This window comes from Verticillium alfalfae, genomic scaffold, assembly GCF_000150825.1.
Source record: "Verticillium alfalfae VaMs.102 supercont1.9 genomic scaffold, whole genome shotgun sequence".
Taxonomy (NCBI): Eukaryota; Fungi; Ascomycota; class Sordariomycetes; order Glomerellales; family Plectosphaerellaceae; genus Verticillium; species Verticillium alfalfae.
Genome location: NW_003315030.1, coordinates 455,823 through 467,662, shown reverse-complemented (window position 1 = coordinate 467,662; position 11,840 = coordinate 455,823). Strand labels below are relative to the sequence as shown.

Here is an 11,840-nt window from a genome sequence, read left to right as displayed (position 1 = left end):
ATTCTTCTTTACCTCAATGTCGTCGCCAATCCTGACTCGGGCGAGATTGCTAATCGCGGTGTTGAATTTGAAATTGAAGCCAAGCTGGGAACTCTGATTGACAAGGACACGAACGAGCGCGTGGAAAAGTTCGTTACGACGGCTTGCCTGCTGCACGACACGGGCCGCATCGCCTTTCGTAGCAGCATGACAGCGGTATGTGGCCCAACAGTCTTCTCGTCATGAATGTCGCTGACTCCTTTTTAGGCTCAACACAAGGGCATGAACCAGTGGCTCAACGACAAGGTGTTAAATACGAATCCTCAGAATCCTGATCCTCGGGTCAGAGACCGTGTACAGGTGCAATACAAGCATCGCCGCGAAGTCGACAAGTTCTTCGAGATCCCGAGCCAGCTGCAGGGCCGCCTTCCAGGCTGCGTACGGGCACGCATCAACCCGAAGCACAGTGTCAAGGTTCGCGTCACGTACGACCAGAAAACCGAAAAGCCTCTGGCCAAGATTGTCAAAGCACGCGTTGCCGACATTAATCTTCACATGCCCAACGCGCCGCTTGACTGTCGCATCAGCATCAATCTCGAAGCGGCCTGGGACGGCCCCATTGAGGAGCTCGAGCAGATCGCCGTCGGCCACGGCAACAAGTTCCCCGATCGCAGCAAGGACCGGCTCAGCTACACGCAGAGCCATTATCAGGTGGACCTGACTCAGGTGACTCAGACAGTACCTGGTCCAGGGGTATGTTTTGGCCCTCCTCTGTTTTCCGTCTTCTTGACATGCTTGATGCTGATCCGAACGTAGAACACGCAACGCGTCGATAAAGAGCACGAACTCGAAATTGAGCTCGCGCCCCATGTGACCATTGATCAAGGCCAGCGAGCCACGAGCGGTCAGCCCCACAAGTACCCCGAGCTGATCGAGGGTTTCGTGGACAACATCCGCATTCTGGCCCGCGCCGCGGGTGATTTTGTATGATAACCAAGAGAGGAAAAATCAAAAAATGACGTACGACGAGCATACGGGGGTTGTGCATTATCGTGGAGCAGGGAAATTCTTTCTTGTTGTTCTTTCACCACAGCTTATTCTTCTTTTTCCCAAGACTGGTCATTAGGCTTCTATACCAGGCGTGTGTGCGCGGAGTCATGGCAAGGGGTTGGGGGCGCGATAGGTATGTGTGTGTGTGTATGTGTGTTTGGGACGACGGGAGCGAGCAAGGCCGTCATTGTAGCACAGAGACGGCTGTGGAGGGTTTGTGAGCAGGCAATTGATGGCATGCTGCTGAGTTCAGACGATACTACCGGTAGTATCGTGATGTGACAATGTGCCATTCGTGAGAGTCGACAGCACGCCACACATTATGTCAGGTACCCGCAGTCTGAAGGACTGGATCTTTCGGCTCGATACACGACGCGTAGGCTTTCCACAAAGTGGCATGAGCTCATGGCCTGAATCCCCATCACAGGGAGACAAAGTGTCACCACCCACAGGATGACTTGCAGTGGTCTGGCAATGCGGATATGCGCGGCATCGACAGGCTTGTAGGTCATGTCGTGGGTAGCAGAAGCCTCTGCAGCCTCGAACACAGCCCAGATGCGGCGCCCTGCCCGAGGACCTCGTCAAGGTAGCACTGAGACTTGACTGGACCTTCATTGTACAGTGCGCGATCGCGGGTACTGCAATGCTGTCTCCGATCGATGCTGCATTTTCGGGCTGGGCTGGAATTCCACACTCTCTATACCATTGTCTCGACAGCATGAACCCATTTTCAGACTTGACACGCATCAGAAGCGTGCTGTGTCACATTGACTTCTACGGGCTCCAGTCCCAAAATGCCTCGACCAGGAATCCTGATAATGGCATTCTAGTGCTCGTGGTAGGGTGCCTCTTTACTTGTTATGGTGTTTATGTATCATTGAACAGTACCAAGTCGGTGCTCGACCCGACTGCATGAGCAGTGAACCGTCATCTTTCTTTTCTCACACCTCACGTTGTATTCTTTGTCTTCAGATTACATCAGTCATCTCAGGTCGACAATACAACGCATTACCATTACGACAAAGACATGGAAGGGGTCATTGTCGAGGAGCTACTCGTCAAAAGCTGCTTAAAATACATTGCATTAGACTGACCCGATAGCAACTTGATGTTGTCGTCAAAGAAAAAGGAGGCTTGGAGGGAGATGGCTACTTGTATATCTAACCTTTCTGTTGCAGTTAAATCCTTCAATCACATAACAAACCCCACGTTCTCCACGTCAACTCGCACGGCACTCAACCAAACTCCCATCCACGGAATCCGCAGAATGACAACCTACTCCTCCAGCCCAGTGGCCACCTTCCTCTTCCCCACCGCCTTCGTCCTCTTCACCCTCCTCATCGCCTCCACCGAAGCCCTCGCCCTCATCCTCAAGCCCCTGAGCGGCCTCATCGTCCAGTCCGTCGTCTACTGGGCCATAGCCCTCGCCGTCTGGAGCGAGCCCAACGATGAGACGATGGTCAAGGCCTTCCTGTTCCTCGCCATGCTCTCCTTCCTGCTCATGCAGGTGCGCAGCAAGCGCGTGCCCCAGCCCTTCATCCGCGCCGTGCTGGGCCTCGTGTCCCTGGCCGTGATTGCCCATGACTGCACGATCGGGTTCCTCGGGACGCAGGCCGTCATGTTGAGGGTCATGATGCTCCTGCTGCGAGCGAGGAACGTCCATGCCGTCATGGGGCGTAGCAGGGCCGTGCAGTTCTTTGCGAGCTGAGCGGAGCGTGCCGGACTTGAGATGAAGGGATCTCGATATTGATAGCAGAGGTAATCAGTTGTCGAAGGTCGTTTTCCAGGCGTTCTTACTTTGCATCTCTTTGCGCTGGACTTGTATTGAGGGAGGGCAGCATCCAGATGAGACGGGTCCGTTATCTGTTCAAAGTAAACTCTCGGTGAACAGTCTCATGTATTTGTAGGGTATTGACATTATACATATAGTATCTTCTATGACTCGCTTTGAATAAACCTAGTACTGGTATCTTCCCTGACCTGGTGTCGCATTTAGATTCGTAAAATAGCCATCGAAATCGGTACCCGCATAGGGTGACAGATTTGACTCCCGTCTCTCCTCCATCTGAGTTCCGTCGCCATCCGCAGTCCCTTGCCGTCTTTGTCGCAATGTCTCTCTGCCCACCCAACTGAGGTACACCGTCTCGTGCACCTGCACCAGCCCACCACTTCTCCTCGGGTCGACACGTGCACTACTACCCTCAACGTCGCTCTTGCCCGACCCCTCTGCGGGCTCAAATTCTGGTCGCTTCTCGACAACGAACACGCGGTGGTCCTTGCGGTCGATATGCTTCGCCACACCAACGAAGCCGAGGAACCATGCAATTCCGAGGCCGATGACGCACCATGAGACGGTTGGGACGATCCACCATTCCGCCTTCGGTTTGGTGAGTTGTTCATAGAGACCTGTTGGAGGCACCCAGGTCGCGATCACTGGGTACAAGCCGCCAGCCATGTATACAGAGGCAGCGATAATGCTCACCACCGGGTTGATGCCCTTTCCTGTCAAATCTGTCCAGGTAGGGTTTTCCGGGATGGTTTGGTCGTTGGGTTCGTCGCCATCCCGGTTTACGGCCGTCGGAGGCGGGCCGCGGAAGCGAAGAATCAAAATTCCAAGTCCGAGGAATGTACTCATGAAGGCAGTAACAACATAGGCACTCCACGAAGTGAGTAGAGTGTACGCCTCCGTGGGTTTCATGCCCCACGTGGCGAAGATGAGAACGAGACAGCTGACGAAATGAAGCACGAGCGCGCCGACCGGCGTCTTCTCGCTGTGTTCTTCGGGCGAGAACCAACTTAGGCGCATAATTGACTTGAACATGCCGTGCTTTTGGAACCATCGCATGACTCGACCAACGCTCATGTCTGTGTTCTGAGAGAAGAACTTGGGAAAGGGAAGAATGCCTTCTTTGGCAATCTCTTGCTTGACACGGGCCGCAGTGTACGTCTGTGCAGACTTAGCATCATAAATTAAGAATGGGAGTGTTCGACGTACCATGACAATGATGTTGCCCAATGAAGACACTGCCAGAAGACCGTTGAAGATCCGAAGTCCAGTATCCCTGCCGCCGTCGAGGTGGCCAAGGGTAAGCTCAAAGAACTGCTCGGCCACACTGCGATCGACGTTGATCTGGTCGAGTTTGGGCACCACAACCATCTGGCCAAGGGTCAGCGGGGAGGCTATTAGGCGTTGGACGGCTCAACTCACGTAGCTCAGGTTCACAGCGAGGTATAGTACCAAGACGATACCTACACCCGTGCTCATGGCGCGTGGGAACTTCTTCCTTGGTCGGCTGATCTCGCCCAAGACATAGTTGGGCTGTTCAAAGCCGGAGAAGGAAAATATAATAGCCAGAAAAGCATGAGCGTAGCCGTTTGGTTGGTTCGACCCGCCTCGGAACGAGTTATCCGCGGAGATATTGTCGGTGAAGACGTTCTCTGTCTTGGGCAGAGCATTGCCACCAACACACGCCGCTGTGATGATAATAAGCAGCATGATGCCGACCTTCACAATAGCCAATGTGTTATTGAGCCAGAGACCCCCGCGACGTGAGATGGCGTGAATGAAGCAGGTTAAGGTGGCGACGGCCATGGCAATCCCCCTCACAGCACCATTGGAAGGGTCTTGAACGTTTGCAGCAAGCAGAACGCGATGCGCAAAATTGATCGAGTTACCAGCCATATTGCCCAGGATGATAAAGGAGATGCCGAAGATGCACGTCGAAAGTAAAACGGTGTTTTTACGATAGGCGGGCTTCGTGTATACGTATTGAAGGTAATTGAGGTCTCCACCGCTTCGAGGGACACTCTGTTCAACACCATTGATGACATAGCGAGGGATGTTCAGGCCGTATTCGATGTAAACGTGAGTACCGCAGATGCAGTAGATGATCCCGGCGACCCAGAAGAGCAGTGATGCGCCAGTGCTCATCGTTCCCTGGATTACGCGCTGGGGCGACATGAAGATGCCGGTGCCTTGCCGAGGAGAGATGAACGGGTTAGCCCAAGAGCCAGCGCATCATGAGAAGTGCGACAAGCTCACCAATCATGCGATTAATCACCAGACAGCTGACAGTGAAATATCCCAAACGAAAACGCTCCTTGGGCGCATATGTCACGATACCGTTGCCATTGGATTCGTCGTAGAGATCAGCTCGATCTGAATCTATTGAGTGAGCATCGCGATCTCGGGCTGGCTCCTGCCGGATGCCAGCAGAGCTGGGGAAGTCATCCATGACGGAGACGAGGCAGAGCAGATGGGCCTGCCAGTCAAGGAGTGGGCGGCGTGTGTGTGGCGATGGGCCAGTCTCTCATGGAAAGGCTAGAGGGAGAGGCCAGAGTATGGAACGTCAGAGCCCGAAGAGGAGCGCGCAGATGATGAACAGAGAAACGAGGCGCGTCTCGTAGTGCGAGGCTCTGTGGGCAGCAATCTCTATGTAAATCACGTCGGTTGACGGGCATGGCTCAGGCCGCGCTCGCTGGTGGAACGCCTTGACATTGTGCTATATGCAGACGGCCAGTAATCGTGCCGAACATCCAGCTTCCAGAGGGTGACTGGGGGCTGCCACATGGTGGTCACAAGACAAAATTATGAGTCGAATGCAAGGCAGGCCAAGCCGAACCAATCCAGGAGAAGCAAGACGGGAGGCAGGACATGCCGCCACAGGAGCCACAGCCTCGCTGTCGAGTATGCCTCGCTGGGTGCTGCATGGCATTGGGGAGCAGGACTGCCCTTGAACATTGCGCCGTGGTGCCATCCGATGAAGCCAAGCCTGATCAGGGAGATGGCGTCTTGCCGACGAGGTGATCGTCGAGGGGTTGAGCGAATAGGCGACGAACGGAAGGCAGACTGGTTGATGCAGGCGATGTCCGAAACGATAGCGGGAGTTGCTGTCACGGGAGGCTTGAGGGGGCGGTGGTATGCCTGACCGCCAGAAGAGGCTCTCGGTGTGCCTAATGCATGGAGCTATGGAGAGAAGGACGAGGACAAGCTGTTCAGCTTTCAGATCACTGCCACAACGGATAGACGAACCTCCACTGGCGGGCCAATGCGAAGCTTAAGTTTCCCAGGGGAGGCGCTACCATCACGAACCGCTAAGGACGAAAGGGGAATGGCCGCTGCTTGTGTCTGCCGCATCTATTGGTCGTCTGCCGTGCTGGGAAGCGAGGACCCAGACTGTCTCCCTGGCTCTTGCCTGCCTTATTACCACTTTGACACCTGCTGCGCTGTTACCAAGGTAAAGAGGTACAGTAGGTAGTGGGGTGCTCCTGCTTTGCCTCGTCTTTGCAGAGACCCTGGCATGGCACCTGCTCGCTCGCCTTATCGCTGGAACAAGCTGCGGGCGGGACATGTGCAACCCGCCCGCTGTTCGTCAGATGTCTCGTGTCTCCCCTCTTGTCTCTGACCTTACCTTGGCTTCACAGCATCTAAGCCTCCCTCATGCCCCTCTTCCCCAGACCTACCCAGATGTGCCAGAGTTGTTGGCACACTCATTCATGACACGTCACTTGCCATGGTCTGTTTCCCAGGCGCGGGTTGTATCACCGCACCATGTCGTACAGGGTCCCCACCGATATTCATCGGCCAGGAACAGAGTCAGGTTTCAGGCAACTACTACAACAGGACCCGGGACTCTGGTCTCAGGTGCCTCCCATCTACATGAGCTACTTATCTAGGTAGCCACTTTGCGTGGTTTTGCCAGGATTCCAGCCCGCATATCTGTTCAAACAGCCCCCAACGGAACCTCTGGGCCGGCGTCCCCCCGGACTGGGGTGAATACATGATAGTGGTCTCCCTGCATCGCCCAGCACTCAGGGACGGCTCGCCTCATTCTGGCGTGGCCCCCATCCTTTCTCTCTGTCACCCTCTCCCTCCTCGTCGCATGCCTCCGGCCGAGAAACACACCGACCCTACAGACTAAGCCTCGCATCCATCTTCGAAAACGGCGCACGCGGCTATTCGACTCAGCCACAAGGTCTCCTTGACGGACCTGTCCGGCTTCACTTCCAACGGGCTGGTAGTCCTGCGCTGCCAGCAGATCGAACGAACACCTGGTCTGGTCGTTGCCTTTCCTCGTCCATCTTTCCTTGTGCTACGTGCAAAGTCCAGCTGAGTGCTGCCCTGGAGACCGATAGACCCCTACCCGCATCGTGCTGATCGGGAGAATGACGACGCCCCGTATGCGCGTGTGACATCTCCACGTTCAAGCATTTCCCTTGAAAATCACAACCAGCCCTCCACCCTCTCTCGTTCTCTCTCTTGTGCCTGGTCTTTCCTTCCTGATCTCCGTTTTGCTTGCCGCATCTGACACGACTGGAAATCCCCTTGGTATCACCAACGACACCATCTGCATGGTCGCTCCTTAAAGGAGCCCAACACCTCTTCATGGCTGGTCTCGTTCAAGCAGGCGACTTGATCAACTTTGGAAGACTTGCCTGGCAGGTTTACCAGTACGGCTGGCAAGACGAACATAACGCAAGTAAGTTGCCTTTGTGCTATGCATCCCGGCAGAATGCGACTTTGCGCTATCTCGGTATTTCGAGTACCCCGCGCAGTGCCTTGCCCGCGGCCAACTTAGTAGTCACATCCCTACCCTCACTGTTAGCCCCGAGATGTTCTCCACTCTACCAAGTCAACGCGCAATGGCATAAGTTATCAGGGCAAATGCTGACCCCTGACCAGCAAGACAATACTTTGAGTTTGGCAGAGATGTCAAAGGCCTGGCTGAGAACCTCAACATCCTGAGTCGAGTCCTTGCTCAAGCAAATCAGTCACTTCGCGAGCAGGGCGCCTACAATACGCCTGTCAGATGGGACGAGGCATCACTCCTTGAGATCATCGGGTGACTACCGGATAAACGCTGCAAGAATGTTACGAGTTGGTCGAAACGAACACTCGGAACCGTCTCAGCGGCGGTCCTGTGCGGAACATTGAGTGGAATGTTCTTGTACAGCCGAATGCCGATCGCCTGCGTCAGAGGCTGCTGCTTCACAACTCCAAAGTTCTCCTGGTTCTGAAGCCTTTTGAGATGTAAGTCAAGGCCGTAGGCACATAACCTTCTGAAGGAACTGACGACTTCACAGTGACCTTCTTTGCCGAGTTCATCAGGACTTAGCAGACAGGATCCAAGCTGTACACGTTGATCTACGTCGCCTTATCGGTATTCTTGTCCCCAACATGGAGCAGGCGCTCGCCCAACAAGAAGTCCGCGATATTCACATGCTTGAGATTCCACCACGCGTGAGCGAAGCCTTTAGGCGAGCGGCCATGCAAGAGAAGCTTGAGTATGAAGACGACATGAATCTGGATCTTGAGGAAATGGCGGACGCTTTTGTTCTACACTATGGCAACTCGACGCGCGACTTCGTTTCTGGCATGTTAGTCGAGAACAGGGTACCGCGCCCCGAGCAGTACATCAACCTCCTTAAATGTGTCTGGTTAATGCAGCGAATCCGAGAATCGCCCAAGTTGAAGCAGCCTGCTCCCGAGTCGCATTGGCCGTCATACGTCAAACAACTGGAAGATGTCAGTTGTCAAAGGTGATACACTTCAGACACATGCTGACATCAGATGCAGGACCTTTCGTCCCAATGCGAGCGTTTCGAGCCGAGGCAAGAACTTGTGGCGCCAGATGTCATGAGCCTGACAAGAGATATGCTCGAAATTTGGCCTGAAAAAGAGCTGCCGCAGCTGATCGACGTTGTGACGCGGGACGAACTTATGGAAGAAGTCTTAGAGGTGTACGTCTACCCCGCATTCTGCAATGCGACAACACAAGAACTTATTTTCCCAGGCCTCTGAACGGGACAGCCAACAACGTGCAGCGCAACCTCCAGCTGCTGCGGCGAATGGGAGCAGATAACAGGCGATTTCGGGTTAACCTAACAGGCGTCGAGCAGCCTGTTGCAGGACGAGCGCGCCGCCAGGGTATGTTCTCGATATCTACACGACTCGTTTATGATACGCAGCATTGCTAACGTGCTCTATTCTCCAGCCGAAACGATTGATTTTGACATCTCAACTGTCACCATCAACCCGCTGTATGCTGTGCCCTCTCCAATAGGGGGCATGGATGTCATCCTACGACGAGATGAAAGAATTGCCAGATTGGCATTCCAGAACCTCAAAGACATCCTCAAATTCCAACAGGCTGTGACGGGATTCAAAACGTGGGCATCGCACGTTCAGTATGTCTTAAGACGCCGCATGCGCCCCAAACGATATCTCTCTGCTGACACTCCAAAGGTTCAACGCTTTGGTGAGCTTCATCATATCTGGAAGGAGGGACCCCATTGTTGAGAAGGCTTGCATTCAACTCTGGATTCCGAAGCAGCTGGATGGTAGACTTGTTACTGGCGCTGACGTGGCAGCTGATGCATCCACATCAGCGCCCACTGAAGCCCCGTCACGATCTTCGACCCTCGTTGCATCACCCATGAGCGGTACTTTGCCTTTTTCTCCAAACAATGTCGACAGCATTTTTACAACACCGGATCCTTTCGGCGGTGCATCACGCGTCAGCACGATGCGCTCGCCGCCCTCGCCGAACCCTGGCGTCCAGCGGAACCCTCCTAGTGCATCTCCGCGCCACCCTATCAACATCCCACGTCGACCCGTCGCCTCAGGATCAGCAGCCTATGGGAGTCCCCCCCCTCAGAGGCAACCCAGCGTGACGCTCTCGCCGTTTGCTGGGAGTCCACCGGCGTCCAATGCCTTCCCTCCCGGCTGGTCCTATGCCCAGTCGCCGCCTCTCGGCCGCTCTCCAGCTCGCGATTCAAGTATATCAACGGTGCACAGCCGGACGTTTAGCATGTCGAGCAACGCTTCAGTGACAGCGCAGTCCAACACGAGCTCAAGTGGCAGTGATGCGCACACTGTCACTGTTTCCATTGCCGGGCGCACCACCGGAGGCACGCTCCATCGCAGGCCACCCAAGCCTCTGCTGGTCCTGTTCACCGAAAACCCGCAAACCGGCAAGCGGTCTTTCGTTGCTTTACCATTGGACGATGAAAACGCCGTGATCAACCCAGCGCGCTGTCACTGCGGACGTGCCGGTCGTGACGGTGCCGCGTGCACTATCGCGGCCCTCGAGAAGAGGGAGGGGCGCGTGGACTTGGAAGCGCGTCGATTTGAGAGCACCAACGGCGAGGCTGACTGGAATGTCGCAAAACTTGCGCTTGGGAGGCGGGAGGAAAGGGGCTACGACGAGGCGATATGGAGGAATCTGAGGCGACTCAGCATAAAGTACGTACTGCTTCCTTTTTTCCCTTTCTGATCCCTCGTCTTTGTGAACGAGTAACCGACTGGCATACGACAGATTCCCCGACGCAGCATCAAGGGCGGTATTTGGTGGGACGCCCGCGCAGTGCAGATGCAGTACTCGGACAGAAGCAGAGCTCAACAGGTGTCTCAAACAAGGACACAAGGGGTTTCTGGGTGAAGTTCAGGAGTGGTATAGACAGCGGGCGAATCAGTACCACGCGGCGCGGTATGAGTCTCAACAGCATGTCGTCAATGGAACTTTGAGTAGCCAGGTCCCTTTCTGAGGAGAGATAAGCTCAAGAGTGTGGGCGAGTTGTTAGAATACCCAAAGTAACTTTAAGATGAGAACGTGTCCATTTCTATGTCCAGTGCATGTGTGTGTCGGTGTTACAGTATATGAGGCACTGGCCTTGACATCTATCTTTTGGCCAAGACTGTCTGATCTGGTGCTTTCTCATGATAGATGGCACGGTACTGGTCATCCCTCTAAGCGCACCTCTCACGGTCTCGAGAGATGCTGCAACTCGTGAATCCTTCACTCATGTAGCTAGGGAGGCCTTCAGGCTAATCCTTACAGGGGCGTCCTTCCGTTCCGCTGCACCAGTTGTACAGGCCTCCTCGTTCTTTCGGCCTCCGCAAAAAAGCCCCCCTCCCCCCGCCGACAGGACGGTGATGTTCGGCCGGAACCCCACGTCTATAAATGATGCGCGACGCTGATCTGGGGCCGGAGTATGTTTTTCCACAACTCGGTGGAACTTGCGGGGTCGCATCCTTGGCAAGGAGCTGCCACTTTCGGCATGTTCTGTGTAGAAGAGCACATGTAACGGTTTCTTCAAGGAAGGCAATGGAGCAAAACATTCTCAAGTCAAAGCGTGCTCTTGCTGCCGGGCAAGTTCAGACCGAGAGAGAAGGCAATGCCCGAGATCCAGACGTCGTACATAAAGGTATCTTGCGTCTCCGGCCTGAGTCTTTCCTTGACCGCACGAAAACGAACAAGGAATTGGACGGGTAGAGCAGAAGGCGAACCATGAAAGCCTGCACGCTAGCCTTCCTCGCCACGGCAGCGGCGGCTGCGCGGTCCCCGGAAATTCCGTACTCACAGTGGATGACCGACTCGATGATCCGCAACGGCTACCAGCTTGCGCCGACGTTCCACTACGACGAAGCGACACTGGTACACGTCGTTCGAGGCCGTTTACAACGCCAATAAGAAACGAGACGGTGCTCGACTTTTACCCGAAGCCCCCGTGTATGCTGTCGGGGCTCGAGGACGGGGACGATCGGAGGGGTTCAACCACTCGGCACTAAAAGCCTCGAAAAACTACCGCTTTTGGGAAACAAACATTTCTCTGGGGGGAACGAGCGGGACGGGCCGAAAGAGCGGTTTCAAGGATTGCCGGCGGGGAAAGACCAAAAGACCAGCTTGGAACAGGCACCCGAGGACGCCGACGGGGGGGGTTCCTGGCCACAGGAACCGCCTTACCCCCCATGTTTACCCATGTGCCCCCAAGGCCTGCCCCGTTGCGCCAGCAAGAATTTTCATCTTAAA

The 11,840-nt window shown here is 54.8% G+C and overlaps 4 protein-coding genes across 4 annotated transcripts in view; 3 read left to right on the top strand and 1 right to left on the bottom strand.

The window, feature by feature from the left end:
* The window catches only part of VDBG_07099 (mRNA-capping enzyme subunit beta), a gene marked incomplete at both ends in the record, with an annotated part of 2,777 nt that extends 1,808 nt beyond the window's left edge, over positions 1 to 969 (top strand). Inside the window, 3 exons of the mRNA XM_003002482.1 lie at positions 80 to 195; positions 247 to 732; positions 796 to 969. Coding sequence (XP_003002528.1) covers positions 80 to 195; positions 247 to 732; positions 796 to 969 — 776 coding nt within the window. The remainder of the gene's footprint in view (positions 1 to 79; positions 196 to 246; positions 733 to 795) is intronic.
* Positions 970 to 2,296: 1,327 nt separating this feature from the next.
* Positions 2,297 to 2,737, top strand: VDBG_07098 (predicted protein; the record flags this gene model as incomplete). The annotated part of the gene is made up of 1 exon (XM_003002481.1): positions 2,297 to 2,737. The coding sequence occupies one exon, from the start codon at positions 2,297 to 2,299 to the stop codon at positions 2,735 to 2,737; it is 441 nt and encodes a 146-aa protein (XP_003002527.1).
* Positions 2,738 to 2,948: 211 nt separating this feature from the next.
* On the bottom strand, positions 2,949 to 5,264 carry VDBG_07097 (high-affinity methionine permease; the record flags this gene model as incomplete). The annotated part of the gene is made up of 3 exons (XM_003002480.1): positions 2,949 to 3,976; positions 4,238 to 5,004; positions 5,072 to 5,264. The coding sequence occupies 3 exons, from the start codon at positions 5,262 to 5,264 to the stop codon at positions 2,987 to 2,989; spliced, it is 1,950 nt and encodes a 649-aa protein (XP_003002526.1).
* A 2,150-nt stretch (positions 5,265 to 7,414) lies between these two features.
* On the top strand, positions 7,415 to 10,575 carry VDBG_07096 (conserved hypothetical protein; the record flags this gene model as incomplete). The annotated part of the gene is made up of 9 exons (XM_003002479.1): positions 7,415 to 7,562; positions 7,712 to 7,871; positions 7,940 to 8,059; positions 8,113 to 8,554; positions 8,606 to 8,769; positions 8,823 to 8,956; positions 9,024 to 9,216; positions 9,275 to 10,273; positions 10,326 to 10,575. The coding sequence occupies 9 exons, from the start codon at positions 7,415 to 7,417 to the stop codon at positions 10,573 to 10,575; spliced, it is 2,610 nt and encodes an 869-aa protein (XP_003002525.1).
* Between the last annotated feature and the right edge of the window lie 1,265 nt (positions 10,576 to 11,840).